The sequence below is a fragment of the Chelonia mydas genome, chromosome 9 (assembly GCF_015237465.2).
Source record: "Chelonia mydas isolate rCheMyd1 chromosome 9, rCheMyd1.pri.v2, whole genome shotgun sequence".
Classification (NCBI taxonomy): domain Eukaryota; kingdom Metazoa; phylum Chordata; order Testudines; family Cheloniidae; genus Chelonia; species Chelonia mydas.
In genome coordinates this window covers 101,417,420-101,434,857 of record NC_057855.1, presented here as the reverse complement: position 1 = coordinate 101,434,857, position 17,438 = coordinate 101,417,420, and the positions used below count along the sequence as shown (strand labels likewise).

Sequence of the window (17,438 nt, the reverse complement as noted above, 5' to 3'; positions counted from 1 at the left end):
ATGGATGAGGAGCTCAACCTCATGGAGTGCCTGCAAATAGTATCTGGAGGGGCAGTATTACGAACGTGATAACATTGTCTGATGCAGTTCGAGATCCATTTGGAGAGACTCTGGGCCAATATAGCTGAACCCGTCTCCTCAATGGTAAGGAAAAGCCTACAAGACTTCCTGAAAGCCTTCATCCTATTCAGATAGTTGGCTAGGGCTCTCCTGACATCTAGTGTGTGTAATATAGCCTCCCTGTTGTCTCGGTGAGGCTTAGGTTGGAAGGTGAATGAATTGGTTCATGTGAAACGGGGATGAATTTTGGGTAAGGCCTGAGCGTAATCTTGTCCCGAAAGAATACTATGTAGGGGGATGTGCCACGCTAGTTCCCCTATTCTCCTAGCCAAGGTGATTGCCATCGGGAAGACCATTTTCATGGAGAGGTATGTAAGCTAACAGGTGGCCATGGGTTCAAAGGGAGGCCTGGTCAGTCCTTTCAATACTAGGTTTAGGTCCCATGCGGGAGTAGGAAGTTGAGGTTGCAGGAAGAGGTGTTATATATATATACACACAATACTATACTAGATCGCATGCCCTGGTTCTCATGGGAGACTTCCATCACCCTGATATCTGCTGGGAGAGCAATACAGCGGGGCACAGACAATCCAGGAAGCTTTTGGAAAATGTAGGGGACAATTTCCTGGTGCAAGTGCTGGAGGTACCAACTAGGGGCAGAGCTCTTCTTGACCTGCTGCTCACAAACCGGGAAGAATTAGCAGGGGAAGCAAAAGTGGATGGGAACCTGGGAGGCAGTGACCATGAGATGGTCAAGTTCAGGATTCTGACACAAGGAAGAAAGGAAAGCAGCAGAATACGGACCCTGGACTTCAGAAAAGCAGACTTTGACTCCCTCAGGGAGCTGATGGGCAAGATCCCCTGGGAGAACAACATGAGGGGGGAAAGGAGTCCAGGAGAGCTGGCTGTATTTTAAAGAATCCTTATTGAGGTTACAGGGACAAACCATCCCGATGTGTAGAAAGAATAGTAAATATGGCAGGCGACCGGCTTGGCTTAACAGTGAAATTCTTGCTGATCTTAAACACAAAAAAGAAGCCTACAAGAAGTGGAAGATTGGACAAATGACCAGGGATGAGTATAAAAATATTGCTCGGGCATGCAGGAGTGAAATCAGGAAGGCCAAATCACACCTGGAGTTGCAGCTAGCAAGAGATGTTAAGAGTAACAAGAAGGGTTTCTTCAGGTATGTTAGCAACAAGAAGAAAGTCAAGGAAAGTGTGGGCCCCTTACTGAATGAGGGAGGCAACCTAGTGACAGAGGATGTGGAAAAAGCGAATGTACTCAATGCTTTTTTTGCCTCCGTCTTCATGAACAAGGTCAGCTCCCAGACTACTGCACTGGGCAGCACAGCATGGGGAGGAGGCGACCAGCCCTCTGTGGAGAAAAGTGGTTCGGGACTATTTAGAAAAGCTGGACGTGCAGAAGTCCATGGGGCCGGATGCGTTGCATCCGAGAGTGCTAAAGGAGTTGGCGGATGTGATTGCAGAGCCATTGGCCATTATCTTTGAAAACTCATGGCGATCGGGGGAGGTCCCGGATGACTGGAAAAAGGCTAATGTAGTGCCAATCTTTAAAAAAGGGAAGGAGGATGATCCTGGGAACTACAGGCCAGTCAGCCTCACCTCAGTCTCCAGAAAAATCATGGAGCAGGTCCTCAAGGAATCAATTCTGAAGAACTTTGAGGAGAGGAAAGTGAACAGGAACAGTCAGCATGAATTCACCAAGGGCAAGTCATGCCTGACTAATCTAATTGCCTTCTATGACGAGATAACTGGCTCTGTGGATGAAGGGAAAGCAGTGGACGTGTTGTTCCTTGACTTCAGCAAAGCTTTTGACACTGTCTCCCACAGTATTCTTGCCAGCAAGTTAAAGAAGTATGGGCTGGATGAATGGACTATAAGGTGGACAGAAAGCTGGCTAGATTGTCGGGCTCAACGGGTAGTGATCAATGGCTCCATGTCTAGTTGGCAGCCGGTATCAAGTGGAGTGCCCCAAGGGTCGGTCCTGGGGCCGGTTTTGTTCAATATCTTCATTAATGATCTGGAGGATGGTGTGGATTGCACCTTCAGCAGGTTTGCAGATGACACCAAACTGGGAGGAGAGGTAAATACGCTGGAGGGTAGGGATAGGATACAGAGGGACCTAGACAAATTAGAGAATTGGGCCCAAAGAAATCTGATGAGGTTCAACAAGGACAAGTGCAGAGTCCTGCACTTAGGACGGAAGAATCCAATGCACCACTACAGACTAGGGACCGAATGGCTCGGCAGCAGTTCTGCAGAAAAGGACCTAGGGGTTACAGTGGACGAGAAGCTGGATATGAGTCAACAGTGTGCCCTTGTTGCCAAGAAGGCCAATGGCATTTTGGGATGTATACGTAGGGGCATTGCCAGCAGATTGAGGGACGTGATCGTTCCCCTCTATTCGACACTGGTGAGGCCTCATCTGGAGTACTGTGTCCAGTTTTGGGCCCCACACTACAAGAACTATGTGGAAAAATTGGAAAGAGTCCAGCGGAGGGCAACAAAAATGATTAGGGGACTGGAACACATGACTTGTGAGGAGAGGCTGAGGGAACTGGGGATGTTTAGTCTACGGAAGAGAAGAATGAGGGGGGATTTGATAGCTGCTTTCAACTACCTGAAAGGGGGTTCCAAAGAGGATGGATCTAGACTGTTCTCAGTGGTAGCAGATGACAGAACAAGGAGTAATGGTGTCAAGTTGCAGTGGGGGAGGTTTAGGTTGGATATTAGGAAAAACTTTTTCACTAGGAGGGTGGTGAAACACTGGAATGCGTTACCTAGGGAGGTGGTGGAATCCCCTTCCTTAGAAGTTTAAGGTCAGGCTTGACAAAGCCCTGGCTGGGATGATTTAATTGGGGATCGGTCCTACTTTGAGCAGGGGGTTGGACTAGATGACCTCCTGAGGTCCCTTCCAACCCTGATATTCTATGATTCTATATCCTTCAGAAACCTTTCAGGGGTCAGGTGTGATAGCATTGAGTATCCCTATACTGGTTGGTGGAAGGCTGCTATAGCTGCTAGGTGGACTCAGAGAGCTTAGAGATAGTCCCAATCTTTTTAAGGTCAGTCCACAGTCCAAGATATATGGAACAGTCACAGATGTTGAGGAGATTTGTTGTACACCAAATCCGAAACTTGGACCATTTCTGCAGGGAAGTACATCACGTCGAGGACTTTCTACTGTGTAATACCTCTTGCACCTCCTTCAAACAGGAGCTTTCTGCATGTTGCAATCAAGAAGAAGCCATGCCTTGAGGCAGAGAATCCCCAGGTTGGGATGTAGGGTACATCCTCTGTTCTGCGAGAACAGTACGGAGTGACTGGGAGAGGGATTGGTGGGCACATCGCAAGCTGTGACAGGTAAGGGTATGAGATCTGTCTCAGCCAAGTAGGAGCGATCAGTAGGATGTGTGCTCCATCTCTGTTTATTTTCAGCAGGACTTTAGACAGTAGGGATAAAGGAGGAAAGGCACAGAGAAGGTCCCTGTCCCAGGGGAGGAGGAGAGCATTGCCCAGGGAGCGTTGTCCTATCTCTACTCCGGAGCAGTAGCATGGACATTTCTTGTTCAGGTAAGTCGTGAACAGGTCTATAGTTGGTGTCCCCCATTGTCAGAATAGACTGTGAAGTACTACCGGGTCTAGATACCACTCGTGGTCGTGTGGGAATCTGCGACTGAAACTGTCCACTATTGAGTTTTGTGTGCCCGGGAGGTAGGCTGCTGCCAGTGAGACATCGTGGGAGATAAAACGGTTACCTACCTCTCGTAACTGTTCTTCAAGATGTGTCGCTCATGTCCATTCCAATAGGTGTGCGCGCACCATGTGCATGGTCGTCGGAAGGTTTTTCCCGTAGCGACACCCGTCGGGTCGGTTGTGGAGACCCCTGGAGTGGCGCCTTTATGGCGGTATATATAGGTCCCTGCCGACCCGCCGCCTGCTCAGTTCCTTCTTGCCAGAATACTCCGACAGAGGGGAGATGGGCGGGATTTGGAATGGACATGAGCAACACATCTCAAAGAACAGTTACAAGAGGTAGGTAACCGTTTTTTCTTCGAGTGATTGCTCATGTGAATTCCAATAGGTGACTTCCAAGCAGTTTGCCTAGGGAAGGGGTCGAAGATCACCTGGTTGCCGAACGCAGAACTGCCCGCCCTGCCAAAGGCTGCATCATCCCTCGTCTGCTGGATAATGGCATAGTGTGACGTGAAGATGTGGATGGAAGACCACGCTGCTGCCTTGCATAGGTCCTGGATAGGGACCTGCGCCAGGAATGCTGCAGACGACGCCTGCACTCTCGTGGAGTGTGCTGTAAGCGGAGGGGCTGGAATTTTTGCCAGGTTGTAGCAAGTCCTGATACAGGACGTGATCCATGATGAAATGCGCTGGGACGAGATTGGGAGCCCCTTCAACCTTTCTGTGATTGCAATAAACAGCTGCGGTGACTTACAAAATGGCTTTGTGCACTCAATGTAGAATGCCAGGGCACACCTAATGTCCAGGAAATGGAACACACATTCTCTGTTACTGGCATGGGTGAAGGCATAGCTGTACCTTGTCTTTATAGAAGAGTGTATAGGGTGGTTTGTAAGTCAGCGCTCTGAGCTCGGATACCCTTCTGGCTGAGGTTATGGCCACCAGAAAGCCCACCTTCCAGGAAAGGTAGGACAGAGGGCAGGTTGCCATGGGCTCAAAATGGGACCTCATGATTGCGGACAGGACCAGGTTGAGGTCCCACTGGGGAACGGACCGCCATACCTGAGGATAAAGTCTGTCCAAGCCCTTGAGAAAGCAGCCCACCATGGGATTACCGAAGACTGACCTACCCACTGCCCCCGGGTGAAAGGCCAAAATGGCAGCCAGGTGTACCCTGAGAAAGGATATTGCCAACCCCTGCTGCTTGAGGTATAACAGGTAGTCCAAAAAAGGGGAATTGGCATTAGCTGCAGTTCGGTTCCCCTCTGCAGAGATCAGATGGAAAACACTTCCACTTTGCCAGGTATGTGGCACAAGTGGAGGGTTTCCTACTTCCCAGCAGGACCTCCCTCACTGGGTCCGAACATTGAAGCTCAAGGGGGTTCAGCGACGGCGATTCCAAACCATGAGATGGAGGGATTCCAGATTGGGGTGTTGCAGATGGCCGTGGTCCTGTGTGATGAGAGTCCGGCATACAGGAAGTGCTACTGGTCTGTCCACTGAGACGTTCAACAACAAGGTGAACCAGTGCTGGCGGGGCCACGCTGGCGCTATGAGGATCAAGGAACTCCTGTCCCGGTGAACCTTGAGGAGGACTCTGTGTATGAGAGAGAAGGGCAGGAACGTGTACAGAGGGTGACTCGTCCATGAAAAGTGAAAGGCATCTGCGATGGACCCTGGGCTGTGGTTCAGGAAAAAGCAGAACCGCGGGCACTTCCTGTTGCTCCGCGTCACAAACAGGTCTATGCGGGGAGAGCCCCGTCTCTGGAAAATCGAGTGCGCGATGTCAGGCCTCAGAGAACACTGGTGACCATGGAATGAGCAGCTGAGGTGATCAGCTAGCTAGTTTTGCGCTCTCAGAAGGTGCGACGCCTCTAGGTGTATCGAGTGGGAGATATAAAAATCCCACAGCTCGAAGGCTTCCTGGAACAGGGAAGAGGAGCGAGCACCACCGTTTATCTAGAACATCGCTGCAGTGTTGTCTGTCAGCACCGACACACATGCACCCTGCAGGCAGGCCTGGAACGCTTGGCATGCCAGACAAACCACCCTCAGCTCCCTTACGTTGACGTGCAGCGATAGTTCTGTGTGGGACCATAGGCCTTGGGTTCTGGTGTTGCCCAGGTGCACTCCCCAACCAACTGCCAATGCGTCCGTGACTAGGGATAGCGTAGGTTGGGGTTTGGCAAAGGGTACTCCCGCACAGACCACTTGTGGCTACAGCCACCACTGGAGAGACTCAAGAATGCGAGGGGGGAGGGTAACTATCATGTCCATTGGGTCCCTGCCCGACCTGTGCGCCCGTGCCAACCACGCCTGGAGTCGATGGTGCCAGGTCTTGAGGCCCAGACCACCCTGCCGGAATCCCCTCAAAGCTTCTTGATGGGGAAACAACCCCTGTCCGCCCTCTTTTTCTTATGTGGCAGCGGGGACTGTGAGCAGTGCCGCCTGGTAGCACTGGCCTTACGAGTCGGGGAGCAGCATCGGTGCTTCTTGGAGGAGTCCTTCCTTGGTGCAGGGACATCCCGCACCAAGGCCGGGGCACTGTGCACTGATGATGTCGGTGTGGCTTCCAGTGCCGGCTGTGGGTGGAGGGCCGACTCCATCAAGAGGAGCTTCAAACGATAGTCTCACTCTCTCTTAGTCCTGGGTCTAAAGCTCCTGCAAACTGGGCACTTATCTGTCTGATGGCCCTCTCCTAAACACTTGAGACAATAGCCCTCCCTTTTTTCATTTTTCTCAGGCTATGTATGAGTTGCCATTGACCTAGTTGAGGGTTTCCTGATCCCATGTGGAGTTTTGCCTGACCTGATTGCTGCTACTACCCATCTAAACACTGTTGCCTTAGAGGCTCTGTTATCTTCTTTACAAATGGCATATATAAACACATAACCCATCTGACTTTCTGAAGGCTCAGTTCTGTACAAGTAGCAATCCAAGACACTCCTGACATCCAGCCTGATTGTCCTAGACCTTCTGTCAGCCAAAGGAAAAGTCAATAATGTGCTGGTGGTTAAATGCCCCCTCCGTCAAAGCACTTTTTTCTAGTCTGAGTTTCCTGCCCACAGTGGCAATACCACATTACAGACCAATCCAGTGCTGATTAAATAGTGATCAATTCTGATCAGAATAAGTGTAATGATGGTCTGAACAACTGTGCACTGCTGAAAGTTGTTTTTGTGGAGGTGCGATGTTTTACCGGCATAGTAAGGACATATCACAATATTATAGTATAGACAAGCTCTAGGTGTAGATGTACTCCAAATTACACTCTTCTCTGTTGAGGGACTACAGAATAGCTGCCCAAGTTTCTCCAGAATAAATTGCTACAACACAGTGTGGTAGATTTGGACACACAAACATGGCTAATGCCTAGAAAGTGTTGTGAAAATCTGTTGCACATATACAACTGTGGTGTAACCAGGTGAGGGTGTCACAAATGGTTAAAATAACATCATACTAAGTATAGAGTAAATAAAGCCCTAGAGCAGTGGTTTTCAATCTTTTTTCATTTGCAGACCCCTAAAAAATTTCAAACGGAGGGTTCCAAAGAGGATGGATCTAGACTGTTCTCAGTGATAGCAGATGACAGAACAAGGAGTAATGGTCTCAAGTTGCAGTGGGGGAGGTTTAGGTTGGATATTAGGGAAAACTTTTTCACTAAGAGGGTGGTGAAGCACTGGAATGGGTTACCTAGGGAGGTGGTGGAATCTCCATCCTTAGAGGTTTTTAAGGTCAGGTTTGACAAAGCCCTGGCTGGGATGATTTAGTTGGGGATTGGTCCTGCTTTGAGCAGGGGATTGGACTAGATGACCTCCTGAGGTCCCTTCCAACCCTGATATTCTGTGATCTACTGCCCCCTGCATTCCACTTATTGCAGTCACTCACACAATCCTTTTTTGTCTCTCCTGTCCTTTCTGCTCCTTTCTTTGTCATTGCCACTGTCTTCTCCCAGAAGCATCCTCTGCAGCTCCTTCCGCTCCTGTTCTTCTCTCTCCCGAGACAGCTGTGAGCTGGTTTTCTTGTTCTGTAACATATTCTCAATATTCTTTCCCATCTCCTCGAAGTCACTGTCCTCAGCTGAGCTGCTGTCTGTGTCTGTTGACAAGATCTCAGTTGATTCTAAAACTCTGAAACAGGAGACAGCTTCAAAGTCAGTTACCTTACAAGCCACAAGTACCTCAACATCTACCCCCACCCGCCATGCATAAATAAGAGGACAAAAGTGACAGCAGTAGGTATGAAACCAGCCCCCCAGAAAGTAGCCTGGAATGTACACAAACCCCTCAAACTGTTAATCAGCTCTCCCACTTCAGCCATCCTGCAGCTCCTGCTCCCAAAAGGAGCCCAAACTCAATGCCCCTCCTCTCATTCAATTGTCCTTCTCTCCCTAGTGATAGTCCAATCATCTGCCTACCCTGCTGGCTCCCAGTCCAACATTTTGGTTGAAGAACCTGGGGCTGGTCTACACTGAAAAGGTACATTGGCACAACTGCGTCTCTCAGGGCTGTAAAAATTCCACACCCCCCAGAGATGTAGTTAAGCCAACCTAACCCCCAGATGTAGGTAGAGCTAGGTTGATGGAAGAGTTCTTCCATAGCTACCTCCTCTTGGAAAGGTGGATTACCTACAGCAAAGGGAGAATCCTGCCTGTTGCTGCGTTATGTGTCTACACGGAAGTGCTGCTGCAGCTGTGCCACTGTAGCATTTTAAGCGTAGATATAGCCTCGGAATGGAGGTGTAAATGTCACAAGCTATAGTAACACGGAGAAGGGGGTGGAGCCAGTAGTTGCTATCCAACAGAGACAGGTGTAAGAAGCTAGCAAACTGTGGCCCTAGAAACAAAGCTCTGTGGAATATCATATCACACCTGTCAGGGTATGGTGCCAGACTTCCATTCCTGATCTTTCCCAAAAGGTCTGCAACCAAGAGAACACCAAAACCATGCCGATATTTTCTATAAACATTCCCACAAAGCCCTCATCCTCAGTGCTCTATTAATGTGGCTCAGCTGGACAAATCAACATGAATCCCCACTATGCTCTGGCAGCTCACAGGCATTCAAAGTCCATAAGGCCCATAAGCAAATTGAAAGACTCTAGGCTCCTGACTGTGGGATGGACAGGAAGCTGTAAATGCCTGATAAGAACTTACTTATTCTGCAAGTCGAAGATGCGTTGACACTCCTCTTTATATCTCTCCTGATGTTCTGCCACTGAGAACCGAGACCCACGTGCAAATTTACTCATAGGCCCCTCCCCTGAGCGAGCCTGCTCTGTGGACATTGTGCGCACCACATCAATCACTTCCCAACGGGAAAGCTTCTTAATCTGAGAAACAAGACACACACTAGAAAGGGCTTCAGGAGACAGATAGTTTAGGGAGGAGGATCCGGAGTCAGAAAGGCTAAGAGTTAAAAGTGAGCCCTCTCCATAAGCCACTCTGGATCCCATGCCCAGGGCTCCATACTGTGCAGCTCCTGTATCAAACTCACCTCTTCTTCAGGAACACCAAATTTACGTAGAAGCTGTTTGGCATTTTTGAGAGACAGACGCCGGAGATCAGCATCCGTTCCTGTCACAGTCTTCTTCACTGGCTGTGGCTCCTTGTCATCCTGTTCAAAGAAAGACATAGCCTTTGAATGTCACCACACACACTAACCTTTTCTGTATTCTCATTCCCTCTGTCTGACATCCTCTCAAACCGCCTCCCCCTTACCCATCTTTATTCTACTTCTTCAGACTTATCCCTCTTGCCCCTCACCAGCCTTGGGAACACATCTACCTTCTGCTGGGTTGGTTTGTTAGGGATCTTCACATAAGAGAATCCTTCACCACAACCTGTAGGATCTGCCACACCAGTCACTTCCAGAAGACACTTCCCCTTCATAGCAGCAATGAAGGCTCGTGTGGTATTCCAAGGAGCTGTGCGCACCTGCCATAAAGGGGAGGAATAGGCCATCAACTTCTGGCACTCTCACCAGGGAGAGATTTCCACCCATTTTGTTTTTGGCCCTACCAAAATTTCAAGCAAATTAAACAGTTTTTACTAATGTTCTCAAGTTTAATTTACTGACAGGCCACAGTTTTTAATGGACATAAACTGAGTGAACCATAAACACACACATGATCTGTCCTCAGAGGAAACATTTATGTTCAAACAGCTTTAAAAATACAATGCAATAAATATAGACATCTGTATTCCCTGATGTGCTGAACCCTTCTGACCTGTGCTGTCACCTTAGCTCTCCCCTCCCCCAGGCACCTCTGCTCAGGCTAGCACCAGCTGATGCCTCATGAACCCCTGCTGAACTATCAGATTGCATTACTGTCTTTTTATTAGATCTAAGCTGATATACTGTCAAATTGAACCGCTTAGGGTCTGCAGTAATCCCCTTCGAGGATGGGACACGGATCACCACAGTCCTCTCACTACTTAGTCTCCCCTCTTTATCCTGAATATTTCTAAGACTGCCATCATCTTGGTAACTAAGCACTGAACAACCATTAACAATGACCATGTCCACAGAGTGGTCTATTCTCCATTTCGCCATGCTCTAGGTTCTCCTCCACCTCTTTTCATGGTGCTTTTCTTCTTGTCTTTCCAACTCCCAACTCAAATCCCCACCATGGACTGGTCAATGAGGAGATGCTGACAAGGCTCTTTTCCCTATGCCTGAGAGTCTGACCATAGGCCTATCTACCAGCAGCATTCCTGTATAGTGAGCACAGTTGCTTTGGTGGGAGCTGGGTGAATAGGGGGTCTCAGATAATACGGTCCTAGCTATTACAACTAGTTAGTGGACTTCAGAGCACTCTTGTAATGTGTTCAGGCCATCCTTTGCTGTTATATTAGCTGTAGTTTTGGCAGAGATTTTACCTTCAGCCCCAGGACACTTAGCACATAATAGGCTAGTGCGGGGGTAGGCTTACATCCCAGTTTGCCACAACTAAGTATTTGTACAGGCAAGCCCTTGCACTGAGTCCATTTTGCAGAAAGGGGTGGATTCCTCAGAATAAAAGTGTGGGGAGGGGGGGAGAGGAAATCACGATTATACAATCCACAACCAAAGAAAATGTGCTCTCCGTTTAAAAAAAAAGATTTTATTTATTTGCTACCAGACTAGAATACAGACCATCATATGTCTAACCCTTTCCCTGCTCTGCCTCGACAGTACCTCATCATCAATCTTCATCTGGAAGTCCTCTTCATTCTCCTCCTCTGGGGCAAAGAACGATTTTTCCCCATAACCTGCATCCTGTAGAGAAACAGAAGGAAAAATAAATAAATAAATCAAACTCCCAAATTATAAAAAGGACCCATGAGAAAAGGAAAAAACGGAGTACTATGAGACTGACAGTCTCCAGCAGAGAACAGACCAAGTATAGTATACAGAATACAGTGTGGGGAGAGACCACCAGGAGATTAACAAAGCTGAAACATGTATCAGCATTTGGACTAGGGTTACCGTATGTAGCAGGGTGGTCACCTGCTGAAGGCCCAAAGCAGGTACTGGGGTTTCAGAGGGGCAGCCCAGGGTTAGGCAAAGGCAGCTGGTCTAAACCCTCCTTGCCGATGATGAGTGATTTACAGTCTGCCCCAGTGAACGTGGGCTAGATGGTGACTGTCAGTAGCCACTGAGGTAAGGTGGGGATAGAGCGGTGGGGTTCCCCTGGGTGGGGAGACCCAGATTGTAGGTTATTGCTGGGGGCAGAACCCTGACGTAGAGGGGCACCAAGGTCCAGGAGGGACACGGGGGCCAGCGGCAAGTGAGACACTGGCCTGCAGAAGGTGCTCCGGGCTGGAACAGCTAATTCCCAGGATGACCAGCGCTGGTGAGTCCTCGCTTCATGACACCATATTTCAGGTTCCCTAAAAGAGGACACTGCCGGGGTGAGGGGGTAGCAGGTGGGGAGTCTGACGAGGGGAGCTTGCAAAGGGGAGGAGTATTTGAGGGAGTGTGTGTACCAGGAGTGGGGGTTTGGAGGGATACTGGAGGGTGTGTGTGTGTGTGTATACTGGGAGGGATACCAGGAGTGTGTACTGGGAAGGGGTACATGCGGCCTCACTCTTGAGGTGGGGGGCAGTCACTCCCTGTCACAGTGATAGCGCGGCTAGTACAGCCCAGGATGCAGCGCCAGCCCTCAGTCAGCACCTCCCTTCGGGCCTCTCCCCTTCCCCAGGCCTGGGAGCTGGGGCTTGGGTGGGCAGGATCCGGGAGCTGTGGCTGCAGAGAAGGGACCAATCTGGGCACAGACAACTCTTTCTGAGCTGCAACTTCTGCTCACAAAAATCCTAGACATTGCCTCTTATCTGAAAAATCCATCCAGACAGAGGATGGATCAAAAAAAAAAAAAAAAAAAAAAAAAAAGAGGTCATGTCTGGGAAAACCCGGACGTACGGCAACCCTAATTTGGACAAACTCTGAAATCTTGACTTAAAAAAATAAACTGTTTTCAAAGCAAGTCCAGTGGCACCACATGCCCACTACAGGTACAGCCCCACATGCAGGCTAGCCCACTGGCCAGGCCTCCCACTCACTAATTCATTCTCCACACCCCTTCTCAGCCTCTGGGATGCCATGTCTCCACTAGATACTTCCTCACCAAGTACAGTAAGGGGACAGAGTGGGGAAACCCATCCAAGATGGTGGGAATCTAATGGTTCCCTTTTGTCATGTACACCTCTACCCCGATATAACGTGACCCGATAGAATGCCGTTCCTCCCCCCCGCCCCGGGGTCTGGGAGGCAGGAGCTGTGTGAGGGGGCACTTTTGGGGGCCCCGCAGTCCCAGAGTGGCCCAGGGGATTAGCGGGGGGGCCGGGAGCAGCCCACTCCGCTTCGCTTGCCCCAGCCCCACCCATGTCGCTTGGAGAAGGGGGCTTGGGGAAAGGGATCCCCCCGCAATCACCAGCAGCGGCGGAAGTGGAGGAGCCCAGCCCCAGCCCACCAGCTCCCAGCTGCGGCGCTCCACTTCCCACCGCTGGTGAGTGCGGGACCTTTCCCCAGCCACCACCCCCACCCCCACCCCCCAGCAACACGGCTGGGGCTGGGGCAAGGAAAGCGGCACGGGCTGGGACTGCATCGCTCCACGTCCCACCGCCGGTGAGTGCGGAGGGCATCTTTTCCCCAACCTCCCCACACTCACCAGTGGCAGGAAGCGGAGCAGCCCCACCCCAGCCCGCTCCGCTCTGCTAGCTCCCAGCCACGGTGCTCCGCTTTCCACTGCAGGTGAGTACGGGGGGCGTCCTTTCCCCAACCTCCCTGCACTCACAGGCGGTGGGAAGCGGAGAGCCGTGGCTGGGAGGTGGCGGAGTGGAGCCATGTTGCTCCACTTCCCGCCGCTGCCAGTGAGTGCCTGTCGGGGGTAGGGGGTGTGGATAGGGGTCGGAGCAGTCAGGGGACAGGGAGCAGGGGGGTTGGGTAGGGGGTGGGGTCCTGGGGGTGATTAGGGACGGGGGTCTCTGGAGGGGGCGGTCAGGGAACAAGGAACGGGGGGGCCAAAGCAAGTTCAATATAACGTGGTCTAACTATTGTTGTGGTTTAAATACAAGACAGGATAAGCTTTAAGCAAGTAAGCAGGCTGGTTTGCCGACGGGCTGGTTTGTTAGTTTGGTTTTTTTTTGTGTGTGTGTGTGTATTATATATTTTAATAGATAAAAGGAATATATTGGTTTTGTATAATATTTTTATTTATTAATTTTTATTTATTGTATTTTTTGTTTTTGGGCTTTGAGCTTAGTTTTGGGAGGCTTTTTACAGTTTTTGTTATTTGGGCGAGATTCTAAGGTTTATGCCCTTGAGAGGAGCCGTGTGTGCACTGCTCCTATACAACACTTCGGGTGTGCCCTGAATGTTGCCAAGTGCATGAAACTCGCATGAATGCTACAAACCTGTAACGCGGTGAGATTTTTTGTCTCCTAAGAACCGTGCTATATTAGGGTAGAGGTGTATCCAGTTCCCTCCCTGGACATCTGGAAGTGCAGAAGAGGGTTTAGTAGTTTGCCCGAGAGTCAAGAGGCTAATCTACCAAAACTAAGGCAAATTTAGTCCCCCCATTAGGATGCACCTTGCTTCATCCTCCACAAAGAAAGAGTTACCTGTAGTTTATCAGTATATATCAGTTAGCCTGAAAGAGACATTTACCTTTAGCCGCTGTTCAGCTGCAATCATGCTATAATAGGCACAGCACTGCTCTGGGGACACCATCGCTCTTATTTCCTCTTCTGTTGGTAATCTGAAGTCTGACTTTAATACCCACCAATTTGAGTCCATCCCTGAAAAATGCAGAGATGAGGAGGTTACTTACTTGTAACAAATAGAGACCATCCCTCAAAGAAGAAGGAAAGGTTACTTACCTGTAACTAGAGGTTCTTTGAGATGTGAGGTCCCTATCTGTATTTAACTACCCGCCCTCCTTCCCCTCTGCTTTGGATCTCTTGTATTCACGGTGGAGAAGGAACTGGAGATGTGATTGGTCTACCCTACCCTTTATCATCTCGGACGAAGCCATGAGGCAAGCCAAGGGAGCACTTGTGGACAATGGATACTACCACTTTCAAAATCTCCAGTTTTGGACACATGGTGCACTTGCATAAACACTCAGTGGAATACAGATAGGGACCACGCTTCTCGAAGAACCTTCAGCTACAGACAAGTAACAACTTCTCCTTTTCTTCTCCTTCAACCAATAGTCCCTATTGTATTCCACTGAGCGTGATTAACAAGCAGTACCTAAGTCAGAGGAGGGTGCAAGGATGAGGAAGGAATGGTTGAGCAGAGGACAGCAGTTCCAAATGAGGCATCCATCGCAGAGTCCTATACCAAGACGTAATGCATAGCAAAGGTATGTACTGAACTTCACGTGGCTGCTCTGCATATGTCTTGAAGCATATGTCGTGGAGGGGGGCAGTGGTTGATGCTTGTGGAATGCTTGTGGGCTCTTGTGGAATGGGCCCTCCCTTTAAGGGGTGGAGGCAGTCCAGATAACTGATAGCACAGTGTAAATGTATCCCTAAATCCACTTACAGTCTCTGTGTGGAGATCGCCTGTCCCCTGACTCTTTCAACTATTGTAATAAACAAATCTAGGGGATTTCTTGATCAGTGTCACCCTCTGTAGATAGAAGGCCAAGGCCCAGCAGACGTCAAGGGAGTGAAGTCCACATTCTTCTTCTGAAGCATGAGGCTTTGGGAAGAAAGCAGGTAAGTGGATGGATTGGTTGAGATGAAACTGGATATGACCTTTGGCAGAAACTTCGTATGTAGGCACAGGGGGACTTTATCCTTATGGGAAATGGTGAAATGCAGGTCCGCATCCTGGCCCCAAGTTCACCTACCCTTCTTGCCAAAGCAATACCCACAAGGAAGGTGAATTTCATGGAAAGGAGGGGGCTAGAACACTAAGCCAGCGGTTCAAAGAATTAGCATTGATAGAACTAGGTTGAAATCTCACTGGGGAGCAACAGATTGTACGGGTGGGAAGGTTCTGATGAGGCCTTTCCAAAACCTAGCAGTCAACAGGTGTATGAATACAGTGTGTCCTTCAATGGGGTGGAGGGGTGTGGAAAGCGCTAACTGCTGCCAGGTGAACCTTGACAGAGTTGAGGGCAAGACCCGATGCTTTCAAGGACAGGAGGTAATCTAAAAGAAGGGAATCTCCACCTCTTCTGGGTAAGTGCTTTCTTTTGGGCCCAGGAGGCAAAGTGTTTCCACTTGGCCTGGTAGCAGCACCTCAGACTCCTTCCTGCTGCTTGAGAGGGTATTTTGCACTTGGATCAGGATGTCTGATCCTGCTGTTGTGTTGCATTAGTAGCTCAGGAAAGGTGGGGGTAAGAAGTGGGTGATGGGCTGACATATGGAGAAGGTTGGGGAACGAGAACTGTCTGGGCCAGAATGGGGTGATCAGGATGACTGTTGCTCTCTCCCTCCTGATCTCGTGGAGTACTCATGGAAGGAGTGGCAGAGCAGGGAAGGCGTAGTTTATCTGGTCCAACCAGCAGAATATGAGACCATCGGCCTGGAAGTGGAGACTGATAGCCCCTCTGGAGTAGTATGTGCTGCATTTGTTGTTGGCAGGGGAGGCAAAGAGGTCCCTGATCAGAGTCCCCCATTGGCTGACGATACCCCATTGTCGCTCACTATGGTATCGTGAAGTTCCCATGCATGATCAGTGACCAAACTTCTGCCGAGTGAGTCAGCAATCATGTTCTGAGTCCCCAGAAGGTAGGCTGCAGACAACAGGATCTGTGGGCAATATATCAGTTCCATAGATTGACCTCCTCCACACACAAAGCAAGTGACTTCGGGGTCCCCTGTTGATTGATGTAATAAACAGTGCTGGTGTTGTCCAACCTGGTAAGAACATGGTGGGAGCAGATGGATGGGAGAAATGTTTGGCATGCCCTCCGTACAGCCCAGAGTTCCATAATTTGATGTGGATCCTAGATTCCCAAGGGGTCCATGTTCCCTGTGTCATGTGGCGTCCCATGTGCGCTTCCCCACCCTACCAGGGATGCATCAGAGATGATCATCCTGTCTGGGAAGAAAGGGAACCCCCATGCAGATATGTTGCAGGTCCGTCCACCACTGGAGGGAGGAGAGTATCTTGGGAGAAAAAGTCAGCATAAGGTCCACGGCATGGGCAAGTGGGTGAGTAAACTCCCTGGAGCCACATCTGGAAACAGGGAAGGTGGAGACGAATGAAAGCGGTAACATATGTGCATAAGGCCACGTGGTCCAGGAGGGACAGACAAGTCCTGGCTGGGACAGAGGGACTGTTGACTACAGTTCTTGCAGAGTCTGGAATCTTTCTATGCTGATGCTGACTCTGAGGGAAGAAAGGAGCCTGAGACACATGGAGGCTGAGATACAGGCTTTGTCTCTGGATTGTGCTGCTAGGAGCCAGTCGTCAAGATATGGGAATTCATAACACCTGAGGTAGGCCGTCCTGATGAAGAAAACTTTGGTGAAGACCTCGGAGCAGTGCTGAGTCCAAATGGCATGACCCTGTCTTGAAAATGCTGAGGGCCTACTGTGATCCTCAGGAACTATCTGTGAGACAGGTGTCTTGTCTATACGAAAATAACTGTCCTGCATATCTAGAGTCATAAACCACATGCCTTTTGCCAATGACGGGATGATGGCTGCTAAGGTGACCATAAAAAAACAAACAAACGGTTACCTACCTTTCATAACTGTTGCTCTTCGAGATGTGTTGCTCATGTCCATTCCATTCTAGGTGTGCACGCGCCCACGTGCACAGTTGTCTGAGACTTTCGCCTTAGCGGTATCCGTAGGGTTGGTTGTGGCGCCTCCTTGAGTGCCACGCTCATGCATCAGTATATCAGGCGCCGCCGACCCTACACCCTTTCAGTTCCTTCTTGCCAGAAACTCTGACAGAGGGGTAAGAGGGCAGGTAATGGAATGGACATGATCAACACATCTCAAAGAACAACAGTTACGAAAGGTAGGTAACCGTTTTTTCTTCTTCGAGTGCTTGCTCATGTCATTCCATTCTAGTGACTCACAAGCAGTATCTACAGAGGTGGACTTGGAGTTCATAGCCTCGCAGCTTGCAGTAGTGCCCTACCAAACCCAGCATCATCCCAGGCCTGCTAGGTCAGTGCATAGTAGGATGTAAACATATGGGTGGACAAC

The 17,438-nt window shown here is 49.7% G+C and overlaps 1 protein-coding gene across 4 annotated transcripts in view; it reads right to left on the bottom strand.

Annotated features, from left to right (window-relative positions):
- Positions 1 to 17,438, bottom strand: part of TAF1 (TATA-box binding protein associated factor 1) — a 140,178-nt gene that overhangs the window by 54,181 nt on the left and 68,559 nt on the right. For all 4 annotated transcript variants that reach the window (XM_037909739.2, XM_037909740.2, XM_037909742.2 and 1 more), the window contains exons 18-23: positions 13,927 to 14,057; positions 10,957 to 11,037; positions 9,564 to 9,713; positions 9,274 to 9,393; positions 8,934 to 9,109; positions 7,668 to 7,909 (exon numbers count right to left, since the gene is read on the bottom strand). In XM_037909739.2, the coding sequence (XP_037765667.1) occupies positions 7,668 to 7,909; positions 8,934 to 9,109; positions 9,274 to 9,393; positions 9,564 to 9,713; positions 10,957 to 11,037; positions 13,927 to 14,057 (900 nt within the window). The remainder of the gene's footprint in view (positions 1 to 7,667; positions 7,910 to 8,933; positions 9,110 to 9,273; positions 9,394 to 9,563; positions 9,714 to 10,956; positions 11,038 to 13,926; positions 14,058 to 17,438) is intronic.